General features: G+C 45.5%; 2 protein-coding genes across 9 annotated transcripts; one reads left to right on the forward strand and one right to left on the reverse strand.

Moving 5' to 3' along the window:
• Window positions 1-86: 86 nt before the first annotated feature.
• Window positions 87-10,909, reverse strand: zgc:110366 (aldo/keto reductase). 5 transcript variants are annotated; one of them, XM_036967152.1, is made up of 8 exons: window positions 10,710-10,909; window positions 9,371-9,619; window positions 5,552-5,653; window positions 5,348-5,439; window positions 4,855-5,037; window positions 1,157-1,216; window positions 719-761; window positions 87-223 (listed from the first exon to the last, which is right to left on the reverse strand). In XM_036967152.1, the coding sequence occupies exons 1-8, from the start codon at window positions 10,780-10,782 to the stop codon at window positions 198-200; spliced, it is 828 nt and encodes a 275-aa protein (XP_036823047.1). In that variant the 5' UTR covers window positions 10,783-10,909; the 3' UTR covers window positions 87-197. The 5 variants fall into 5 exon arrangements, with proteins under 5 accessions (XP_036823047.1, XP_036823049.1, XP_021445690.2 ...); XM_036967154.1 differs by lacking the exon at window positions 719-761 and adding an exon at window positions 9,714-9,876 and having other exon boundaries at window positions 9,371-9,676; window positions 10,710-10,883; XM_021590014.2 differs by having other exon boundaries at window positions 92-223; window positions 663-761.
• A 38-nt stretch (window positions 10,910-10,947) lies between these two features.
• extl2 (exostosin-like glycosyltransferase 2) lies at window positions 10,948-20,593 on the forward strand. 4 transcript variants are annotated; one of them, XM_036967149.1, is made up of 7 exons: window positions 10,948-11,111; window positions 11,481-11,567; window positions 11,699-12,168; window positions 12,671-12,741; window positions 13,552-13,667; window positions 18,774-19,230; window positions 19,520-20,593. In XM_036967149.1, the coding sequence occupies exons 2-6, from the start codon at window positions 11,530-11,532 to the stop codon at window positions 19,171-19,173; spliced, it is 1,095 nt and encodes a 364-aa protein (XP_036823044.1). In that variant the 5' UTR covers window positions 10,948-11,111; window positions 11,481-11,529; the 3' UTR covers window positions 19,174-19,230; window positions 19,520-20,593. The 4 variants fall into 4 exon arrangements, with proteins under 4 accessions (XP_036823044.1, XP_021445684.1, XP_036823046.1 ...); XM_021590009.2 differs by having other exon boundaries at window positions 10,950-11,111; window positions 11,699-12,153; XM_036967151.1 differs by lacking the exon at window positions 11,481-11,567 and having other exon boundaries at window positions 10,951-11,111.
• Window positions 20,594-22,414: the final 1,821 nt, after the last annotated feature.

A 22,414-nucleotide genomic window follows, 5' to 3' on the forward strand; every position in this document is an offset into this window, starting at 1 on the left:
TAGCAGCAACTATGCTTTCACAATTCTGGTTGAAGCACCGGAGTCACCCACCATTTCTAATTCACAGCCATAAACACACACAGATCTCATCTCTAAAAGTTTTGTATTTTATTTAAGACGATAATCCTTTCCAGAGTGGCCAGCTGAGATGAATGAGCTTCATGTCACTGTGGAGTCTCCTGACGCGATCCACGTCCTCAACTGAGAGGGAGAACCCAAAGACCTGAGGAGGAGACACTTATGAGTGACATCACTCTCGGAGAAAACAGTCCTCCCCAGATCTCAATGGTATTTTAAATTGAGGCACGGCCATTCATTGTCTGCTTAGTTACCTCTGAACTAAGCAGCCATTCACGTACATACACATCAACTAAAAGCAAGCCAAGATATAGGGGCAGCCAAATATACACACAAAATCAGATGAAAGGGTTTGTGAAACAAAAGGAGAAAAGCGAATACGTTGTATGCAAATATGATAATCAGATCGGAGATACATTTTGTAGGGTGGAAGACTGCAAGCCAGGGAAAAAGACCAGAAAGGAAGAGTGGCTGAGAATGATTTAGTTACTAAATAAAGTTAGAATAGTAAAGAGCTGAAGCTCTGCTATCCATAGAGGCAAGGCATGCTTGTGAGAAGCAGTGATGGTGAACACATGCTGCACCTGTCACTCCACACATGTGGGATCCCAGCTCACGTGTCTCCCATCATGCAACTTGCCCAATGCCTCCATGTCTTTCCCCTCCAGTTGGAACCCAAAGACCTAGGAGTGGGAGGAGCCAGGACCAGCAGGGGGGGGAAAGGTGGAGGGCAAACATGGTGGTTTGATAGAGATGATACGTCCTTTTAGCTGGGGGCAGGACTCTGGACAGAATCCATTCTTGAGCTTGTGATGATCATTTGACATTTGTTGAGTCTTAAAGTAACAGTACACCCAAATGTCCCTTTTCAGCCTTCACAGACTCACGTTGGCATTGATTACCCTAAAACAATGGGGTTCTCTTAGAGCCTATTTCAACTCATTTGGACGATTTGGGTGAACTGTATTTTTAATATTAGATTGAGCTAGATCTACTTCAACACATGCTCAAACAGAACTCCACTAAAACATGCACACAACTCCCTTCTTCTGTCTTGTAAAAAAAAAATCCAACTCACTTGACAGTTTTCCAGGATCCTCTCGTTTTTGGTGGACTTGGGAATGGTGACAACTCCATTCTGAGAGGGAAGGGGGACAAAGCACACCGTTAAATAAAGATTTGCATTTTCAGTGTCTTAATGTAAGTGTATAACTATGACAGTGTAATAAGGAATATCTTTTTCGTAAGAATGAGTAACTGTATGGAACTTTGAAAAGTAATCAACACTCTCAAACATCCCCTTTACCAATCATATCCAGCCTGAGCAATGAAGCAAACAGAGCAGCTGCATCTGCTAACGTATGTTTCTGCAACCCCACTTTTTTTACTAGAAAAGTATCATGATCCATTGGGTAATTTGTCATTTTCAGTGATTATAAATATTTTTGAGCAATTTTTTTATTTTTTTATTTATTTTTTTATATATGTCCACGGGCGACACTGCACACTGCCCCCGCCCACCTGTAGAAGAGGAATGCATATGTGAGAATGCTGTTCGTCGACTACAGCTCGCCTTTCAATACCATAGTGCCCTCTAAACTCACGGCCCTGGGACTGAACTCCTCCCTATGCAACTGGGGTCCTGGACTTCGATAGGCCACCCAGGTGGTGAAGGTAGGCAACCATGGGGCACTCTGTTCAAAACATTGACATCAGCAAACCGCTCGCCCACACAACGCTATAGATGTGGTCTGCGGTTGTGAGGCCGGTTGGATGTACTACAATTTTTTTTTTTTTTTTTAAACAGGCGGCTTATGGTATATAAATGAACACTCAATTCTCAGGCAACAGCGCAATCAAATGTATTTATAAATCCCTTCTTACATCAGCTGATGTCACAAAGTGCTGTACAGAAACCCAGCCTAAAACTCCAAACAGAAAGCAATGCAGGTGTAGAAGCACGGTGGCTAGGAAAAACTCCCTAGAAAGGCCAGAACCTAGGAAGAAACCAGGCTATGAGGGGTGACCAGTCCTCTTCTGGCTGTGCCTGGTGGACATTCCTGCAGTCAGCATGCAAATTGCACGCTGTGAGGTTCTGTGTTATATACTATAGCCCTTACCATATCATATGTGATGGAATATTATTTGCTGTTGGCTTGTGTGGGTATATGTGTTATGCAACATAGCTGACTTGAGACACTTAACAGTTTCAGGGCCATGGGCCTTTCTCATGATGGAAAAAGACAGGAACTGTGCAATGAGTTGGGGGGGCACATTCAGAACGTAGTGTTGCGAGAACAAAAGGTATTTTGTTAGATAACTGTATATTCTACACAACTACAACGACTGACCGCTGGAGCGCCCGGGGGCTGGGACCAGCTCTGCGCCAACAATCAACGATAGGCTGGGTGAGTTTAAACCACGCCCAGTCTCTACACTGACAGGCCGGCTCGGAAGCAGGAACTACTTCTGTCAGAGTATATTATAATATCTTTGTCAGGAACAAGTCAGTTCTGTTTGCCCTGCGAGGTGTGACAGAGAAAATCTATACGAAAATTGCATTTACCACTTATTGCTTAGCTAATAAAAAATACATAGCATACAATCGGTGTCATACTTATCCTGATACCAGATTCGAATTGACGCAACCCTAACAACGCTCCCTCTTAAAACTTGAGACATCTGTGGCATTGTGTTGTATGACAACTTCACATTTTAGTGGCCTTATTGTCCCCAGCACAAGGTGTACCTGTGTAATGATCATACTGTTTAATCAGCATATTGATATGCCACACGTGTCAGGTGGATGGATTATCTTGGCAAAGAGAAATAAGCTTTTTCTGCGTATGGAACATTTCTGGGATCTTTTATTTCAGCTTGTGAAACATGGGACCAACACGTTGAGTTTGTTTTTGTTCAGTGTAACTGATGGGATACACAAGCTACACATTCCTTGCCAAATGAGGACTCCAAATGGACTGGTTGATTGAAGTTGGGAAATATGTGTTCCAAAAAACAAGCTGCAATTTTGCATTGCTTAAAAGTTTCCGCTTAGGCTACTTTGCAAACTGCTAGTGCCATATAGATTTGGTTATAACCCCCCCCCCCCCCCTTAAACATAGAGGTTCCAAACTGAAAATATGCAAAAACAGTTTGCTAAAGACATACATATTTTCATCAGAATCATTAAGCCTGGGCCTACTCACCAAGCAGATGTTGTGGCCGTAATTCATCACCATGCAGTATTCAAATGTGGAATTGTCCATTTAGAAAGAACAGGCAGGAAACTAAATCAAACATCTGTATATTGAAAAGAAGACTGATTGTGGTTTATAACCAAAATCATTTTTGTTTTATTTCAACTCGCCAAAATGGGCCCCCCCCTGTATTCTCTTTGAGAATAACTGTTTTAGACCTGAGATGCTACTTCACACGGGCAACTTTTTATATATTGGGAAAATATTCTGTTCCATTTTATTCTGTTATATTACATCATGATTTTTTTTTACTATAAAATAGGTATGTCTTGACTGTGATAAGGGATAAGAGCGTCTTGTCTTAAATAAACAAAACTATACCATAACACAGCCATAGGTTTCTACAAGGAACACCGCTGAGGATACTGCCTTGATTGAGATTCTGTTCCACCATATAATGTAACCAGTTGATATTACGCTTTCAATAAATCAATATTAAATTACTTTTATTTTTTATTTTATTGACAATATTTATGGACAATTTAGCAATTAGGATTTTGTTATATCGTTGTCCCCCGGTGTCTAGCTAGCTAAAATTGGCCCTTTCCTAAATTAGCCATTGATGGAGATCGGAATTTGGCCTTGTGGTTTTACTTAATTCTCAGTGTTGGCCAAAGACGAGCACACTTGATTCAACTTGTCAACTAATCATCAAGCCCTCAATGAGTTGAATGAGGTATGTTTGTCAAGGGCTATAACAAAACTGTGTACTGTTGGGGGGTACTGGAGGACCAGGGTTGGGCTGTTATGGCTACTGGAGGACCAGGGTTGGGCTGTTGGGGCTACTGGAGGACCAGGGTTGGGCTGTTGGGGCTACTGGAGGACCAGGGTTGGGCTGTTGGGGATACTGGAGGACCAGGGATGGGCTGTTGGGGCTACTGGAGGACCAGGGATGGGCTGTTGGGGCTACTGGAGGACCAGGGTTGGGCTGTTGGGGCTACTGGAGGACCAGGGTTGGGCTGTTGGGGCTACTGGAGAACCAGGGTTGGGCTGTTGGGGCTACTGGAGGACCAGGGATGGGCTGTTGGGGCTACTGGAGGACCAGGGTTGGGTTGTTGGGGCTACTGGAGGACCAGGGTTGGGCTGTTGGGGCTACTGGAGGACCAGGGTTTGTGAAACACTGCGTCAAGGTCATGTAACTGTCTGTTACATGCAATGCACGTCGTGGACTTCACTAGACAGAGGTTTCTATCAGGATTTGTGATAAAACAAAAGGTGTGGTTGAATTTATTCTGCCACTGTCTTATTGTCTTGGCCTTGAGGCCTATATATCACGGTCGCAAGGCATATGAACGAACAGGTAATAGAGCAAATGACGCAATTATCAAAACACACAGGTTGTAATATGGCTTTTTTTATGGCTTGGCTTCCCCAGTGATTTTATCCACGCACTGACACTGAATTCCCCTGATATCATATTGGTATTGTGTGTAGATCAGTGACACCAAATCTTAATGTAATACATGTTGAATTCAGGCTGTAACCCACTGTAGGTAGGCATCAGGAGAGATGAGGGTACCTGTACGCTCCACCGGATGCAGATCTGAGAGGGCGTGCGGGCGTACTTGTGTGCCAGCTGGAGGATGGTGGGGTGGCTGAGAGCTTGACCCTTGGCCAGGGGGCAATAGCCCTCGAACACGATGCCCTCCTGGCGACAGTACTCCACCAGCTCCTCTGGCTGCTGGAACGGGTGGTACTCCACCTGAGAGGTGGGAAAGGGACATCACTCGGTCTGTCCTTTCCTGTCGCTTATAACTGGTGGGCCAATGTAGGTAACAGGTCATGTCCCACAGACACACTGGCCGCATTTCCATTCCAAATATCAATCGCCTACCCTCTGCCCTCATTCAGTCTCCGTCACGGATCTAAGATAACTAGGTGGTCACTGGACAGGAAGCTACAACTCGTTTTATCCATGTTGCAATCACCCATCCAGTCCCTTCAGATCCTTCAGGGAGTGAACTAGGCCAGGAAAGACTGTGGAATGAAACGCAGCCCAATGCATCACTCACCTGGTTGACGTGAGGCACCACACTACAGTCCTCCTTCAGCTCCTTCAGATGGGAGACGAGGAAATTACTCACGCCGATGGCACGACACACGCCTGCCCCGTGTTCACCGAGACAGAAACAGAGGGCTCTAGATAAGAGACCTATGCAGAATCATATAGTCTTATAGCACGGTGTGTGACTATAAGAAATACTTTTCTGTGTCACCTTCATTATACAGCTCCTCCAAGGCCCTCCAAGTCTCCACCCTGACCTCCCTATTGGACCTTCCTGGGACCATGGCATCTGGCCAGTGCATCAGGTACAAATCTGAGAAAGGGAGAAGGGTGGGGGTGGGGGGGGGTGAGAGAGGTTGTGAGAGGGGAGAGTGGGAAAGGGAGAGAGACAGAGGGAGTGAACAGGGAGGGAAAGGGAAAAAAGAGGATTGATACAATTAGAGGGAGAGCAAGGAGTCAGTAGACATTCCACCACACCAAGGAGACATAGACATTCCACCACACCAAGGAGACGTAGACATTCCACCACACCAAGGAGACGGTAGACATTCCACCACACCAAGGAGACGTAGACATTCCACCACACCAAGGAGACGGTAGACATTCCACCACACCAAGGAGACGGTAGACATTCCACCACACCAAGGAGACGGTAGACATTCCACCACACCAAGGAGACGGTAGACATTCCACCACACCAAGGAGTCGGTAGACATTCCACCAAACCAAGGAGACGGTAGACATTCCACCACACCAAGGAGACGGTAGACATTCCACCACACCAAGGAGACGGTAGACATTCCACCACACCAAGGAGACGTAGACGTTCCACCACACCAAGGAGACGTAGACATTCCACCACACCAAGGTGACGGTAGACATTCCACCACACCAAGGAGACGGTAGACATTCCACCACACCAAGGAGACGTAAACATTCCACCACACCAAGGAGTCGGTAGACATTCCACCACACCAAGGAGACGATAGACATTACACCATACCAAGGAGACGGTAGACATTCCACCACACCAAGGAGACGGTAGATATTCCACCACACCAAGGAGACGTAGACATTCCACCACACCAAGGAGACGGTAGACATTCCACCACACCAAGGAGTCGGTAGACATTCCACCACACCAAGGAGACGTAGACATTCCACCACACCAAGGAGACGTAGACATTCCACCACACCAAGGAGCCGGTAGACATTCCACCACACCAAGGAGATGGTAGATATTCCACCACACCAAGGAGACGTAGACATTCCACCACACCAAGGTGACGGTAGACATTCCACCACACCAAGGAGACGGTAGATATTCCACCACACCAAGGAGACGTAGACATTCCACCACACCAAGGAGACGTAGACATTCCACCACACCAAGGAGACGGTAGATATTCCACCACACCAAGGAGACGGTAGACATTCCACCACACCAAGGAGTCGGTAGACATTCCACCAAACCAAGGAGACGGTAGATATTCCACCACACCAAGGAGACGTAGACATTCCACCACACCAAGGAGACGTAGACATTCCACCACACCAAGGAGACGTAGACATTCCACCACACCAAGGAGACGTAGACATTCCACCACACCAAGGTGACGGTAGACATTCCACCACACCAAGGAGACGGTAGACATTCCACCACACCAAGGAAACGTAAACATTCCACCACACCAAGGAGTCGGTAGACATTCCACCACACCAAGGAGACGTAGACATTACACCACACCAAGGAGACGGTAGACATTCCACCACACCAAGGAGACGGTAGATATTCCACCACACCAAGGAGACGTAGACATTCCACCACACCAAGGAGACAGTAGATATTCCACCACACCAAGGAGACGTAGACATTCCACCACACCAAGGAGACGTAGACATTCCACCACACCAAGGTGACGTAGACATTCCACCACACCAAGGAGACGTAGACATTCCACCACACCAAGGAGACGGTAGATATTCCACCACACCAAGGAGACGTAGACATTCCACCACACCAAGGTGACGGTAGACATTCCACCACACCAAGGAGACGGTAGATATTCCACCACACCAAGGAGACGTAGACATTCCACCACACCAAGGAGACGTAGACATTCCACCACACCAAGGAGACGGTAGACATTCCACCACACCAAGGAGACGTAGACATTCCACCACACCAAGGAGACGGTAGATATTCCACCACACCAAGGAGACGGTAGACATTCCACCACACCAAGGAGTCGGTAGACATTCCACCAAACCAAGGAGACAGACATTCCACCACACCAAGGAGACGGTAGACATTCCACCACACCAAGGAGACGGTAGACATTCCACCACACCAAGGAGACGTAGACATTCCACCACACCAAGGAGACGTAGACATTCCACCACACCAAGGTGACGGTAGACATTCCACCACACCAAGGAGACGGTAGACATTCCACCACACCAAGGAAACGTAAACATTCCACCACACCAAGGAGTCGGTAGACATTCCACCACACCAAGGAGACGTAGACATTCCACCACACCAAGGAGACGTAGACATTCCACCACACCAAGGTGACGTAGACATTCCACCACACCAAGGAGACGTAGACATTCCACCACACCAAGGAGACGTAGACATTCCACCACACCAAGGAGACGGTAGATATTCCACCACACCAAGGAGACGTAGACATTCCACCACACCAAGGTGACGGTAGACATTCCACCACACCAAGGAGACGGTAGATATTCCACCACACCAAGGAGACGTAGACATTCCACCACACCAAGGAGACGTAGACATTCCACCACACCAAGGAGACGGTAGACATTCCACCACACCAAGGAGACGTAGACATTCCACCACACCAAGGAGACGGTAGATATTCCACCACACCAAGGAGACGGTAGACATTCCACCACACCAAGGAGTCGGTAGACATTCCACCAAACCAAGGAGACAGACATTCCACCACACCAAGGAGACGGTAGACATTCCACCACACCAAGGAGACGGTAGACATTCCACCACACCAAGGAGACGTAGACATTCCACCACACCAAGGAGACGTAGACATTCCACCACACCAAGGTGACGGTAGACATTCCACCACACCAAGGAGACGGTAGACATTCCACCACACCAAGGAAACGTAAACATTCCACCACACCAAGGAGTCGGTAGACATTCCACCACACCAAGGAGTCGGTAGACATTCCACCACACCAAGGAGACGTAGACATTACACCACACCAAGGAGACGGTAGACATTCCACCACACCAAGGAGACGGTAGATATTCCACCACACCAAGGAGACGTAGACATTCCACCACACCAAGGAGACGTAGACATTCCACCACACCAAGGAGACGGTAGATATTCCACCACACCAAGGAGACGGTAGACATTCCACCACACCAAGGAGACGTAGACATTCCACCACACCAAGGAGACGTAGACATTCCACCACACCAAGGAGCCGGTAGACATTCCACCACACCAAGGAGATGGTAGATATTCCACCACACCAAGGAGACGTAGACATTCCACCACACCAAGGTGACGGTAGACATTCCACCACACCAAGGAGACGGTAGATATTCCACCACACCAAGGAGACGTAGACATTCCACCACACCAAGGAGACGTAGACATTCCACCACACCAAGGAGACGGTAGATATTCCACCACACCAAGGAGACGGTAGACATTCCACCACACCAAGGAGACGGTAGATATTCCACCACACCAAGGAGACGTAGACATTCCACCAAGGTGGGTGAGAGTAAAAAGAGAGGAAAGCATTTGTTTTTTTTTATTACCTATAGTGGAAGAGCTTTGGTATGAGTAGGGGGAGATCATCTTGTTGTGGACGTTGTCTCTTGCAAATGAGAACCGGTTTTCAATTGACCAGGTTCAATAAAGTATGAATAGGTTTCCCTTATCTATTATTTCAAAAAGGACTGAATACTTTTTATCTATCAGATAAGTAAAAAGTACTCAGGCCATATTGTCTTGAGCCTTACCAAGGTATTCCACCCCTAGGCGGGAACACGAGTCGCGGCAGGCCTTTTTGGAAGCGGTATAGCCGTATTCTCCGGGCCACAGTTTGGTTGTAAGCCATAGGTCTTGCCGCGGTACTCCGCTCTCCTGCACGGCTATACTCAGCTGCTCCTCACAGCCGTAACGCTTCGCTGTGTCGATGTGCCGCACGCCACACTCGCGGAGTGCATACAACATGGCGTCATGTGAATACCCGCCGTCATGTGATGTTCCTTGGGAAGAAAAGAAAGATACATCACTTTCCCTGATTTAGAATTTCAGGTATGAATTTCAAACGTTCCCTGATTTAGAATTACTGGTATGAATTTCAAACTTTCCCTGATTTTAGAATTACTGGTATGAATTTCAAACTTTCCCTGATTTTAGAATTACTGGTATGAATTTCAAACTTCTTCCTTTCAATGGGGCCATCTCAATAGTCTGAGGTGTTTCACTCTCCTTAGAATCATCTTCTCCTTCATCTGCACTCCTATAACAACATAAAATGAAAGCAATTTGGAGGATTGGCCAACCAATCCACAGAGCAGAAAAATTACAGGGGAATCAAAGAGGGTGCCTCTGTGGACTACTGATACTGTGTCTCTTCATTCACACTGATTACTGATCTACAAAACATTTTGGTTAGCCACTATTGAGAAGCTACTGATACTGTGTCTCTTCATTCACACTGATTACTGGTCTACAAAACCTTTTGGTTAGCCACTATTGAGAAGCTACTGATACTGGTACTGTGTCTCTTCATTCACACTGATTACTGGTCTACAAAACCTTTTGGTTAGCCACTATTGAGAAGCCCACTACCTTCACACTGGTCTGTGTTGTTTTCATATTCAGTTCAGTTCAAAAGTTCGAGGATGTGTTCTTGATGGAATTCATGCTAGAACAGTCAGTCCTCTATGTAGGCTAGTTTGACACAATGTTGCGATGTTTCAGCAGAAATTCATCCGACTAATTCCATACGGTGTGTGTGTGTGTGTGTGTGTGTGTGTATATATATATATATATATATATATATATATATATATATATATATATATATATATATATATATATATATATATATATATATATATATATATATATATATATATATATATATATATATATATATATATATACACATACATACATACATACATACATACATACATACACCATATATATAGATTAACTGACTCATCCTGAGCACAGTAGTAAACATTGTTGCAAAATACCTTTACATTTCTCTTTAAAAGGTTGCACGTTATGTAAAATAAAGGAAGCTTTGAACATTAACATCGATTTGTTTGTTTTTTATCTTACCCAGTCCAAGAATTGGAATTTGCAGGCCATTGGAAAGAGAAACTTTAGGACAAGTCGTTACAATAGAATTCATGTTTGTTCAACTGTGACTTGTAAAACCAACTAATGCGTTTTATTATATTCAATAGGACGTTTCCGGGGTGCCGCTAGAATCCAATTTTCCAAATACGTCGTAAAACTAAAAGCCTTGCGGCGAAAACCCTCGCCATAAAGCAGCACAGTTGTGCGTCATTGTAGTTTTCCTGACTTTCCCGAATTTGCCTACAAATACTTTCCTGCAAGTCTACGTTGCGTCTGCGTAAATCATCCGAACTCTGGGTAGAATAGGAAAAGAGGGAGAAAACAACTAAAGTAGATTCATTAATTGTTTTGGAATGTGCGTTATAAGGATACAACAATGAGGTAGGTAGCTTAGTGTTTTTCCTCACTGTTGTATTGTTAAGTGGCCTAGTCTATTGTAGGCCGAGGTTTGTAACCCATTTTCATTAGGCTACTTTAAAAGTCACTAACGCCGTTAAAGTACAGTTTAATAAAGTTTACTTTTTGATGATGCCATAGCCTAATAGGCCCAATCAAATTAATTTTGCATATGCATGCGCGCAACATGTTGTCGTCGATTATTATCATGGAGGGTGTTGTGATTGGAATGTCGTGGTTTACAATGTATGCGCTTGACAAATAGTCCATATTTTTAAAAAGCCTATTCTGTGAATTAGTTTCTAAGTGCCCATGCCTAGTCTGTAAAATATGGCTCCTCCAATCGACCCCTAGCTCCTGCACCCTAAACACTGAAGGTCTGTGATCTGTGTGGATTAGCAATATGGCGAAAATTCCCCCTGACCTATTACAGAGGGCAAGGTAGACCTATTTCCATATTGTTTATGTCTATCTAATCATCTCAGATCTCCACAAGTGCATAGAGAGTATGGGCTAGGGGTTGATTTGGGAATCAATATATATGTCCATTGTTGTCTTTCTCCTGAGTGTAGAGTCCTTCTCCGTGGCTGCAAAGGCCTTCGGCGGTCCTATCTCGTTGCTCCCATACTACTCCTTCTCTTGGTCGGTGCTGCCTTGACTGCCCTCCTCCCTTCCATCGAGGACCGGGGCCATGTTGGGGCCATGGGAGCCCTTCGCCATAGAGCCACCGCCGGCAGCAATGCCAACGCCATTCCCGGGCGCCACATGGAAGAGGAGGACGCCACCGCATTTACCATAGTCATACAGACGTATAACCGCACCGACGTCCTGCTGAAACTGCTCAACCATTACCAGGCGGTGCCACACCTGCGGCGGGTCATCATCGTGTGGAACAACATTGGGGAGCGGACCCCCCAAGAGCTCTGGGACAACCTGGGGCCCCATCCCATCCCCGTGGTGTTCAAAGAGCAGAGCGTCAACCGCATGCGCAACCGCCTGCAGCCATTTGCTGAGATCGATACCGACGGTGAGGTGTGTGAGTGTGAGTGAGTTGAGGTGAGGTGAGGTGAGGTGAAGTGAGGTGAGGTGAGTCAGACAGAGATGGCATTAAGGTGGCTTTCCAAAGTGTCTACCTCACTTAGCCGTTCAACCGAAGATAGATACTGACTGAGGTGTTGAGTGTGAAAGAGAGACACACAGACCAGGGGAGGACCACTAATAATAATGACATCAAACACATTGAGGACGTGGTTTCCATGTGGTTGATACCATTCCATTGACGCCATTATTATGGCCGTCCTTTCCTTCAGCAGCCTCCACTGAGACAGACTGACAGACACTTTCCTCGTCTCCTTTCCTCGTCTCCTTTCCTCGTCTCCTTTCCTCGTCTCCTTTTCTCGTCTACTTTCCTCGTCTACTTTCCTCGTCTCCTTTACTCAGCTACGTCGCAAAATTGGCCAGTCGAGTATACAGGCACAACAACGCTGTGTATTGGAAGTATTTCATCATTTAATGGTAATACGGTGTTCCAATTCTCTCCTCAGCTGTGTTGATGCTGGATGATGACACGTTGGTCAGCGTTCCAGATATCAGTTTTGCCTTCTCTGTGTGGAAGGTATGTACCTCCCAACAATACACATTGAAATCAAATCAAATGTTATTAGTCACGTGCCGAATACAACCTTACAGTGAAATGCTTACTTACAAGCCCCTAACCAACAATGCATTTAAGAAAATATGAATAGAAATAAAAGTAACACGTAATTTAAAGAGAAACAGTAAAAACAATAGCGTAACTATATACAGGGGGGTACCGGTGCAGAGTCAATGTGCGGGGGCACCAATTAGTTGAGGTCATATGTACATGTAGAATTATTAAAGTGACTATGCATAGATAATAACAGAGAGTAGCAGCGGTGTAAAAGGGCTAAGGCTAATAGTCTGGGTGGCCATTTGACTAAATGTTCAGGAGTCTTATGGCTTGGGGGGTAGAAGCTTTTTAGAAGCCTCTTGGACCTAGACGTGGCACTCCGGTACCGCTTACCATGCGATAGCAGAGAGAACAGTCTATGACTAGGGTGGCTGGAGTCTTTGAAATTTTTTAGGCCTTCCTCTGACACCGCCTGGTATAGAGGTCCTGGATGGCAGGAAGCTTGGCCCCTGTGATGTACTGGGCTGTACGCACTACCCTCTGTAGTGCCTTGTGGTCGGAGGCCAAGCAGTTGCCATACCAGGCAGTGATGCAACCATGCTCTCGATCGTGCAGCTGTAGAACCTTTGGAGGATTTGAGGACTCATGCCAAATCTTTTTAGACTCCTGAGGGGAATAGGTTTTGTCGTGCCTTCTTCTACATAATAGCTTATACTGTATTACTATTGGAATGTTCCTCAATGAATGTTGTCCCCTACTCTCATCCTCCAACAGCAATTCCCAGATCAGATAGTTGGATTTGTCCCCCGTAAACACGTTACCACGGTGACGGGGGTCTACAGCTACGGCAGCTTTGAACTCCAGGACCCAGAGATGGGAGGAGGTGACAGGTACAGTGTCTTCAAAGTATTCACACCCCTTGACTTTTTCCACATGTTCTTGTGTTGCAGCCTGAATGTAAAATTTATTAAATTGAGATGTGTCACTGGCCTACACACAATAGCCCATATTGTCAAAATGAAATTGTTTTTTAGACATTTTTACTAATTAATTAACGAAAAGCTGAAATATTTTGCATCAATAAGTATTGAACCCCTTTTGTTATGGCAAGCCTAAATAAGTTCAGGAGTAAAAATGTGACTCACTCTGTGTTCAATAATAGTGTTTAACATAATTTTTAATGACTACCTCATCTCTATACCCCACACATACAATTATCTGTAAGGTTCCTCAGTCGAGCAGTGAATTTCAAACACAGATTCAACCACAAAGACCCTGCCTTGCATAGAATGGCACCTACCTATTGATATAAAAAGCAGACATTGAATATCCCTTTTGAGCATGGTGAAGTTCTTAATTACACTTTGGATGGTGTACCAATACACCCAGTCAGTACAAATATACAGGTGTCCTTCCTGACTCAGTTGCCGGAGAGGAAATAAACCACTCAGGGATTTCCCCATGAATTTTAAAACCGTTAGAGTTTAATAGTGTGGTAGGGGGAAACTGAGGAAGGATAAACATTGTAGTTACTCCACAATACTAACCTAAATGACCGAAGGAAACCTGTACAGAATACAAATATTCCAAAACATGCATCCTGTTTGCAACAAGGCACTAAAGTAAAACTGCAAAAAATGTGGAAAAGAAATTAACTTTTGTTGGGGCAAATCCACCACAACACATCACTGAGTACCACTCCATATTTGCAAGCATCAAATCAAATCAAATTTTATTTGTCACATACACATGGTTAGCAGATGTTAATGCGAGTGTAGCGAAATGCTTGTGCTTCTAGTTCCGACAATGCAGTAATAACCAACAAGTAATCTAACTAACAATTCCAAAACTACTGTCTTGTACACAGTGTAAGGGGATAAAGAATATGTACATAAGAATATATGAATGAGTGATGGTACAGAGCAGCATAGGCAAGATACAGTAGATGGTATCGAGTACAGTATATACATATGAGATGAGTATGTAAACAAAGTGGCATAGTTAAAGTGGCTAGTGATACATGTATTACATAAGGATACAGTCGATGATATAGAGTACAGTATATACGTATGCATATGAGATGAATAATGTAGGGTAAGTAACATTATATGAGGTAGCATTGTTTAAAGTGGCTAGTGATATATTTACATAATTTCCCATCAATTCCCATTATTAAAGTGGCTGGAGTTGAGTCAGTGTCAGTGTGTTGGCAGCAGCCACTCAATGTTAGTGGTGGCTGTTTAACAGTCTGATGGCCTTGAGATAGAAGCTGTTTTTCAGTCTCTCGGTCCCAGCTTTGATGCACCTGTACTGACCTCGCCTTCTGGATGATAGCGGGGTGAACAGGCAGTGGCTCGGGTGGTTGATGTCCTTGATGATCTTTATGGCCTTCCTGTGACATCGGGTGGTGTAGGTGTCCTGGAGGGCAGGTAGTTTGCCCCCGGTGATGCGTTGTGCAGACATCACCACCCTCTGGAGAGCCTTACGGTTGAGGGCGGAGCAGTTGCCGTACCAGGCGGTGATACAGCCCGCCAGGATGCTCTCAATTGTGCATCTGTAGAAGTTTGTGAGTGCTTTTGGTGACAAGCCGAATTTCTTCAGCCTCCTGAGGTTGAAGAGGCGCTGCTGCGCCTTCTTCACAATGCTGTCTGTGTGAGTGGACCAATTCAGTTTGTCTGTGATGTGTATGCCGAGGAACTTAAAACTTGCTACCCTCTCCACTACTGTTCCATCGATGTGGATAGGGGGGTGTTCCCTCTGCTGTTTCCTGAAGTCCACAATCATCTCCTTAGTTTTGTTGACGTTGAGTGTGAGGTTATTTTCCTGACACCACACTCCGAGGCCCCTCACCTCCTCCCTGTAGGCCGTCTCGTCGTTGTTGGTAATCAAGCCTACCACTGTTGTGTCGTCCGCAAACTTGATGATTGAGTTGGAGGCGTGCGTGGCCACGCAGTCGTGGGTGAACAGGGAGTACAGGAGAGGGCTCAGAACGCACCCTTGTGGGGCCCCAGTGTTGAGGATCAGCGGGGAGGAGATGTTGTTGCCTACCCTCACCACCTGGGGGCGGCCCGTCAGGAAGTCCAGTACCCAGTTGCACAGGGCGGGGTCGAGACCCAGGGTCTCGAGCTTGATGACGAGCTTGGAGGGTACTATGGTGTTGAATGCCGAGCTGTAGTCAATGAACAGCATTCTCACATAGGTATTCCTCTTGTCCAGATGGGTTAGGGCGGTGTGCAGCGTGGTTGAGATTGCATCGTCTGTGGACCTATTTGGGCGGTAAGCAAATTGGAGTGGGTCTAGGGTGTCAGGTAGGGTGGAGGTGATATGGTCCTTGACTAGTCTCTCAAAGCACTTCATGATGACGGAAGTGAGTGCTACGGGGCGGTAGTCGTTTAGCTCAGTTACCTTAGCTTTCTTGGGAACAGGAACAATGGTGGCCCTCTTGAAGCATGTGGGAACAGCAGACTGGTATAGGGATTGATTGAATATGTCCGTAAAAACACCGGCCAGCTGGTCTGCGCATGCTCTGAGGGCGCGGCTGGGGATGCCGTCTGGGCCTGCAGCCTTGCGAGGGTTAACACGTTTAAATGTCTTACTCACCTCGGCTGCAGTGAAGGAGAGACTGCATGTTTTCGTTGCAGGCCGTGTCAGTGGCACTGTATTGTCCTCAAAGCGGGCAAAAAAGTTATTTAGTCTGCCTGGGAGCAGGACATCCTGGTCCGTGACTGGGCTGGATTTCTTCCTGTAGTCCGTGATTGACTGTAGACCCTGCCACATGCCTCTTGTGTCTGAGCTGTTGAATTGAGATTCTACTTTGTCTCTGTACTGACGCTTAGCTTGTTTGATAGCCTTGCGGAGGGAATAGCTGCACTGTTTGTATTCGGTCATGTTACCAGACACCTTGCCCTGATTAAAAGCAGTGGTTCGCGCTTTCAGTTTCACGCGAATGCTGCCATCAATCCACGGTTTCTCGTTAGGGAATGTTTTAATCGTTGCTATGGGAACGACATCTTCAACGCACGTTCTAATGAACTCACACACCGAATCAGCGTATTCGTCAATGTTGTTGTCTGACGCAATACGAAACATGTCCCAGTCCACGGGGTGGAAGCAGTCTTGGAGTGTGGAGTCAGCTTGGTCGGACCAGCGTTGGACAGACCTCAGCGTGGGAGCCTCTTGTTTTAGTTTCTGTCTGTAGGCAGGGATCAACAAAATGGAGTCGTGGTCAGCTTTTCCGAAAGGGGGGCGGGGCAGGGCCTTATATGCGTCGCGGAAGTTAGAGTAACAATGATCCAAGGTCTTTCCACCCCTGGTTGCGCAATCGATATGCTGATAAAATTTAGGGAGTCTTGTTTTCAGATTAGCCTTGTTAAAATCCCCAGCTACAATGAATGCAGCCTCCGGATGAATGGTTTCCAGTTTGCAAAGAGTTAAATAAAGTTCGTTCAGAGCCATCGATGTGTCTGCTTGGGGGGGGATATATACGGCTGTGATTATAATCGAAGAGAATTCTCTTGGTAGATAATGCGGTCTACATTTGATTGTGAGGAATTCTAAATCAGGTGAACAGAAGGATTTGAGTTCCTGTATGTTTCTTTCATCACACCATGTCACGTTAGTCATAAGGCATACGCCCCCGCCCCTCTTCTTACCAGAAAGTTGTTTGTTTCTGTCTGCGCGATGCGTGGAGAAACCCGTTGGCTGCACCGCTTCGGATAGAGTCTCTCCAGTGAGCCACGTTTCCGTGAAGCAAAGAACGTTACAGTCTCTGATGTCCCTCTGGAATGCTACCCTTGCTCGGATTTCATCAACCTTGTTGTCAAGAGACTGGACATTGGCAAGAAGAATGCTAGGGAGTGGTGCACGGTGTGCCCTTCTCCGGAGTCTGACCAGAAGACCGCCTCGTTTCCCTCTTTTTCGGAGTCGTTTTTTTTTTGGGGTCGCTGCATGGAATCCACTCCGTTGTCCTGTTTGTAAGGCAGAACACAAAATCCGCGTCGCGAAAAACATATTCTTGGTAGTACTGATGGTGAGTTGATGCTGATCTTATATTCAGGAGTTCTTCTCGACTGTATGTAATGAAACCTAAGATGACCTGGGGTACTAATGTAAGAAATAACACGTAAAAAAACAAAAAACTGCATAGTTTCCTAGGAACGCGAAGCGAGGCAGCCATCTCTGTCGGCGCCGGAAGAGGCTATTCGGTGGTGGTGGCTGCATCATGTTATGGGTATGCTTGTCATCGGCAAGGACTAGGGAGTTGTTTTATGATAAAAAATAAACAGTATAGAGCTAAGCACAGGTCAAATCCTAGAGGAAAACCTGGTTCAGTCTGCTTTCCAACAGACACTGGGAGACAAATTCACATTTCAGAAGGACAATAACCTAAAACACAAGGCCAAATATACACTGGAGTTGCTTACCAAGACTACATTGAATGTTCCTGAGTGGCCTACTGTAGTTAAAGTTTTGACTTACATCTACTTGAAAGTCTATGGCAAGACTTAAACGGTTGTCTAGCAATGATAAACAATCAATTTGAAAGAGCTTGAAGAATTTTGAAAAGAATAATGGGCAAATATTGTACAATTCAGGTGTGCAAAGCTCTTAGACTTATCCAGAAATAAGCACCGTTGTTAGCACTGCCAAAGGTGATTCAGGGGTGTGAATACTTTTTTCAATAAATTAGCAAAAATGTCTAAAAACATATTTTCACTTTGTCATTATGGGGTATTGGGTGTAGATGGGTGAGAGCGAGAGAAAATCTATGTAATCCATGTTGAATTCAGGCTGTAACACACAAAATCTGGGTCAAGGGGTGTGAATACTTTCTGAAGACACTATAACTGCATAACTATAGAAATTTGCCATATCTAGACACTGAAGGCCTAGATGTAGACGTTGTTGCTCTAAATCATGTTCATCTGTGTCTTGCGCCCTGATGCATTTTTTTTAAAACAATCTGAATGTGGGCCCTGCTTTCCAAACTGCTGCAGGTACTCCATGGTCCTGATCGGCGCCGCCTTCTTCCACCATCGCTACCTGCAGCTCTTCCAGGAGCAGCCGCCGGAAGTGCACGCCCTGGTGGATGACACGCAGAACTGCGACGACATCGCCGTGAACTTCGTCGTGGCAGCGGAGCTACAGCGAGGTTCTGGGACCATAAAAAGTAGACCCTCTGGCATCTTTGTGAAGCCCGTGGATATGCGCAATCTGGAGAGGGACGCCAGCAGCGGGTACCTAGGCATGTGGCACCGTCCCGAACACCTGCTCCAGCGCTCCTACTGCCTGAACCGGCTGGCACAGATCTACGGCGCAATGCCCCTGAGGTATTCTAACATGATGCTGTGCCAGTTTGGCTTCCCAAGCTATGCCAACCACAAGGGCAGGGGCTGACTGGCACAGGGAGGCACGGACTGGCATTGACAGGTGTGGAACACAGCAGGCATTCAGGTAGGTCAATGTACAGGTGTTGGGATGTGATAGGGCAAGGGGATGAGGATTTGATCAGTGTTTTGGGTGATGAAACAGAGTAGATTGCATGCCAAGGTTAATGGAATAGAATGGCGGGGTTAATACTGAAGTTAGTATTGTAAAGCTGAATTGAAGTACGCAGGATTGTGTAACACAAAGCGTTAAGAGGAGTAACACTTACTGTAAAATGTGAGGATTTTGCTTGGGTAATGGTTTCGGTTTTTGGGATACCCTAAAGTAAGGTTCTCATTCTGTTGTCTTTTTGTAGGAGAGCGAAGGGATTCCTTATTATGACCTCATCGGGACTAGATCTCTGAGACGGTGACCTCCAGGACCAAACACTGACAACAAGGCAGATGGTCCAACAACCGGGGCCTAACTAAAGATGGACTCTTTACGTTAATCCTGTTCTTGACAATCTGACAGACAAGATATCAGTATTAAACCAGAGGACTTTTGCTGTTGCCAAAATCCTAGGATATTACGTGGCTGTAGATAGATAGACTTTAGTTAGTGCAATGGCTTTTACTGCCAGCTGATGTCAGCATTGCAATATGCACATTGTACTGTAACTGTTCAAAAGTCCAATTTTACTTTTGCCTTACTTTGTGTCACTACTTGCACTCCCATGACAGACATAACTTGTCAGGTATTCAGATGTGGATTTGATAAATGATTCAATATGATGAGACACATACACAGGTGCTCATACAATCACAAGACAACTGAGAATATTCCTTTGATTCTGAGATGCATAGCATTGGAAGGGCAAGTGAACATTTATTTTTTTTAATCTACTGGTTTAAACATTATTATGACGCCATGACTTGAATAATGGATGCTTTCTGCTCTTGCTCGGCTCAAACTTTGCAGTGTTAAACGGTACTTACTGGAATTATGTGAATGTTACGCTGCCTTTTCTGGTGAGAACTGGTGCTGTTTCTGGCGATCGCCTCCCTGACATGACTGTTTCAGGGTGAATATCTACAAGACTTGTAAGCAAGTATCCTCTGTCTTTTTTTTACAATTTCTGTTGCATTAAGAGCCTGAATGCATTGAAAAAAGGCTGTCCCTTCAAACTGTTTGTCCTTCGATCAGATTTCATATTATCTCCCTTAAAATGGTTTGTCTGCCAAAAAAATCTACTAATGTGCATCTCAAACTAGAAAACAATGTTTCTTTTCTACATGACATGTAGACCACTGGAACATTTATTCTCTCATTGATTTGTTGTTTTGTTTGTGATTGTGGCTTTGTTTGCATATGCTGTTGGTAGAGCTTTGTTGCAAATCATTTGTTGCACAGCACACTAAGCCCAAACAATTAAAGGTTCTAATATGCATTTTGTATTTTTTTAATGTTATAAAATAAAAGGGTTTATGTCCGCATATGGACTATTATGTTAGACAACCGGTCGGTTGTCTATCTGAACATTCTCTTACATTGCACTCCTTTTGAACAGGCTATGATTCTGATTAGATAGATTACTGACCATTTCGAATCCCACCGTACCTTCTCCGCTATGCAATCTGGTTTCAGAGCTGATCATGGGTGCACCTCAGCCTCGCTCAAGGTTCTAAACGACATCATAACCGCCATCGATAAGAGACATTACTGTGCAGCCGTATTCATCGACCTGGCTAAGGCTTTCGACTCTGTCAATCACAACATTCTTATTGGCAGACTCGACAGCCTTCGTTTCTCAAATGATTGCCTCGCCTGGTTTACCAACTACTTCTCTGATAAGAGTTCAGTGTGTCAAATCGGAGGGCCTGTTGTCCGGACCTCTGACAGTCTCTATGGGTGTGTCACAGGGTTCAATTCTCGGGCCGACTCTCTTTTCTGTATACATCAATGATGTTGCTCTTGCTGCTAGTGATTCTCTGATCCACCTCTACGCAGACGACACTGGCCCCTCCTTGGACACTGTGTTATAGCTAACCTCCAGACAAGCTTCAATGCCATACAACTCTCCTTCCATGGCCTCCAACTGCTCTTAAACGCAAGTAAAACTAAATGCATGCTATTCAATCGATCACTGCTCGCCCGTCCAGCATCACTACTATGGACGGCTCTGACTTAGAATACGTGGACAACTACAAATACCTGGGTGTCTGGTTAGACTGTAAACTCCTTCCAGACTCACATTAAGCATCTCCAATCTCCATCTCTCCAGCACCAGCTGTCAGAGCAGCTTACAGATCACTGCACCTGTACATAGCCCATCTGTAAACAGCCCATCTATCTACCTACCTTATCCCCATACTGGTATTTATTTATTTCGCTCCCTTGCACCCCAGTATCTCTACCTGCACATTCATCTTCTGCCGATCTACCATTCCAGTGTTTAATATCTATATTGTAATTACTTCGCCACCATGGCCTATTTATTTCCTTAACTTACCTCATTCTCACTCACTGTATATAGACTTTTTGTTTTCTTTTATTCTACTGTATTATTGACTGTGTGTTTTGTTTATTACATGTGTAACTCTGTGTTGTTGTATGTGTCGAATTGCTACGCTTTATCTTGGCCAGGTCGCAGTTGCAAATGAGAACTTGTTCTCAACTAACCTACCTGGTTAAATAAAGGTGAAATAAATCAATGTAAAAAATTAGATAGTGGTTTAATACAGCCTTTCTTAAAGTATGGGTCGTCCAGGTGGGAAAGGGCAGTGTGGAGTGCAATAGAGATCATCTGTGGATCTGTTTGGGCGGTATGCAAATTAGAGTGGGTCTAGGGTTTCTGGGATAATGGTGTTGATGTGAGCCATGACCAGCCTTTCAAAGCACTTCATGGCTACGAATGTGAGTGCTACGGGTCTGTAGTCATTTAGGCAGGTTGCCTTTGTTCTTGGGCACAGTGACTATGGTGGTCTGCTTGAAGCATGTGTGTATTACAGACTCAATCAGGGACATGTTGAAAATGTCAGTGAAGACACCTGCCAGTTGGTCAGCACATGCCCGGAGCACACGTCCTGGTAATCCGTCTGGCCCCGCACCTTGTGTATGTTGACCTGTTTAAAGGTCTTACTCATGTCGGCTACGGAGAGCGTGATCACACAGTCGTCCGGAACAGCTGATGCTCTCATGCATGCCTCGGTGTTGCTTGCCTCGAAGCGAACATAGAAGTGATTTAGCTCGTCTGGTAGACTCGTGTCAC

This window comes from Oncorhynchus mykiss, chromosome 28 (assembly GCF_013265735.2).
Source record: "Oncorhynchus mykiss isolate Arlee chromosome 28, USDA_OmykA_1.1, whole genome shotgun sequence".
NCBI lineage: Eukaryota > Metazoa > Chordata > Actinopteri > Salmoniformes > Salmonidae > Oncorhynchus > Oncorhynchus mykiss.

Excerpts from the sequence above, each read along its gene's own strand:
- extl2 (XM_036967149.1), top strand. The coding sequence starts at position 11,530 with ATGGCGAAAATTCCCCCTGACCTATTACAGAGGGCAAG. Across the intron at positions 12,169-12,670 it reads CGACGGTGAGGTGTGTGAGT|CTGTGTTGATGCTGGATGAT; the intron begins GTGAGTGAGTTG and ends TTCTCTCCTCAG. Across the intron at positions 13,668-18,773 it reads GAGATGGGAGGAGGTGACAG|GTACTCCATGGTCCTGATCG; the intron begins GTACAGTGTCTT and ends AAACTGCTGCAG.
- zgc:110366 (XM_021590015.2), bottom strand. The coding sequence starts at position 10,782 with ATGAATTCTATTGTAACGACTTGTCCTAAAGTTTCTCTTTCCAATGGC. Across the intron at positions 9,620-10,709 it reads AATTCCAATTCTTGGACTGG|GAACATCACATGACGGCGGG; the intron begins GTAAGATAAAAA and ends TTTCTTCCCAAG. Across the intron at positions 5,038-5,347 it reads TGGTGCCTCACGTCAACCAG|GTGGAGTACCACCCGTTCCA; the intron begins GTGAGTGATGCA and ends CCCACCTCTCAG.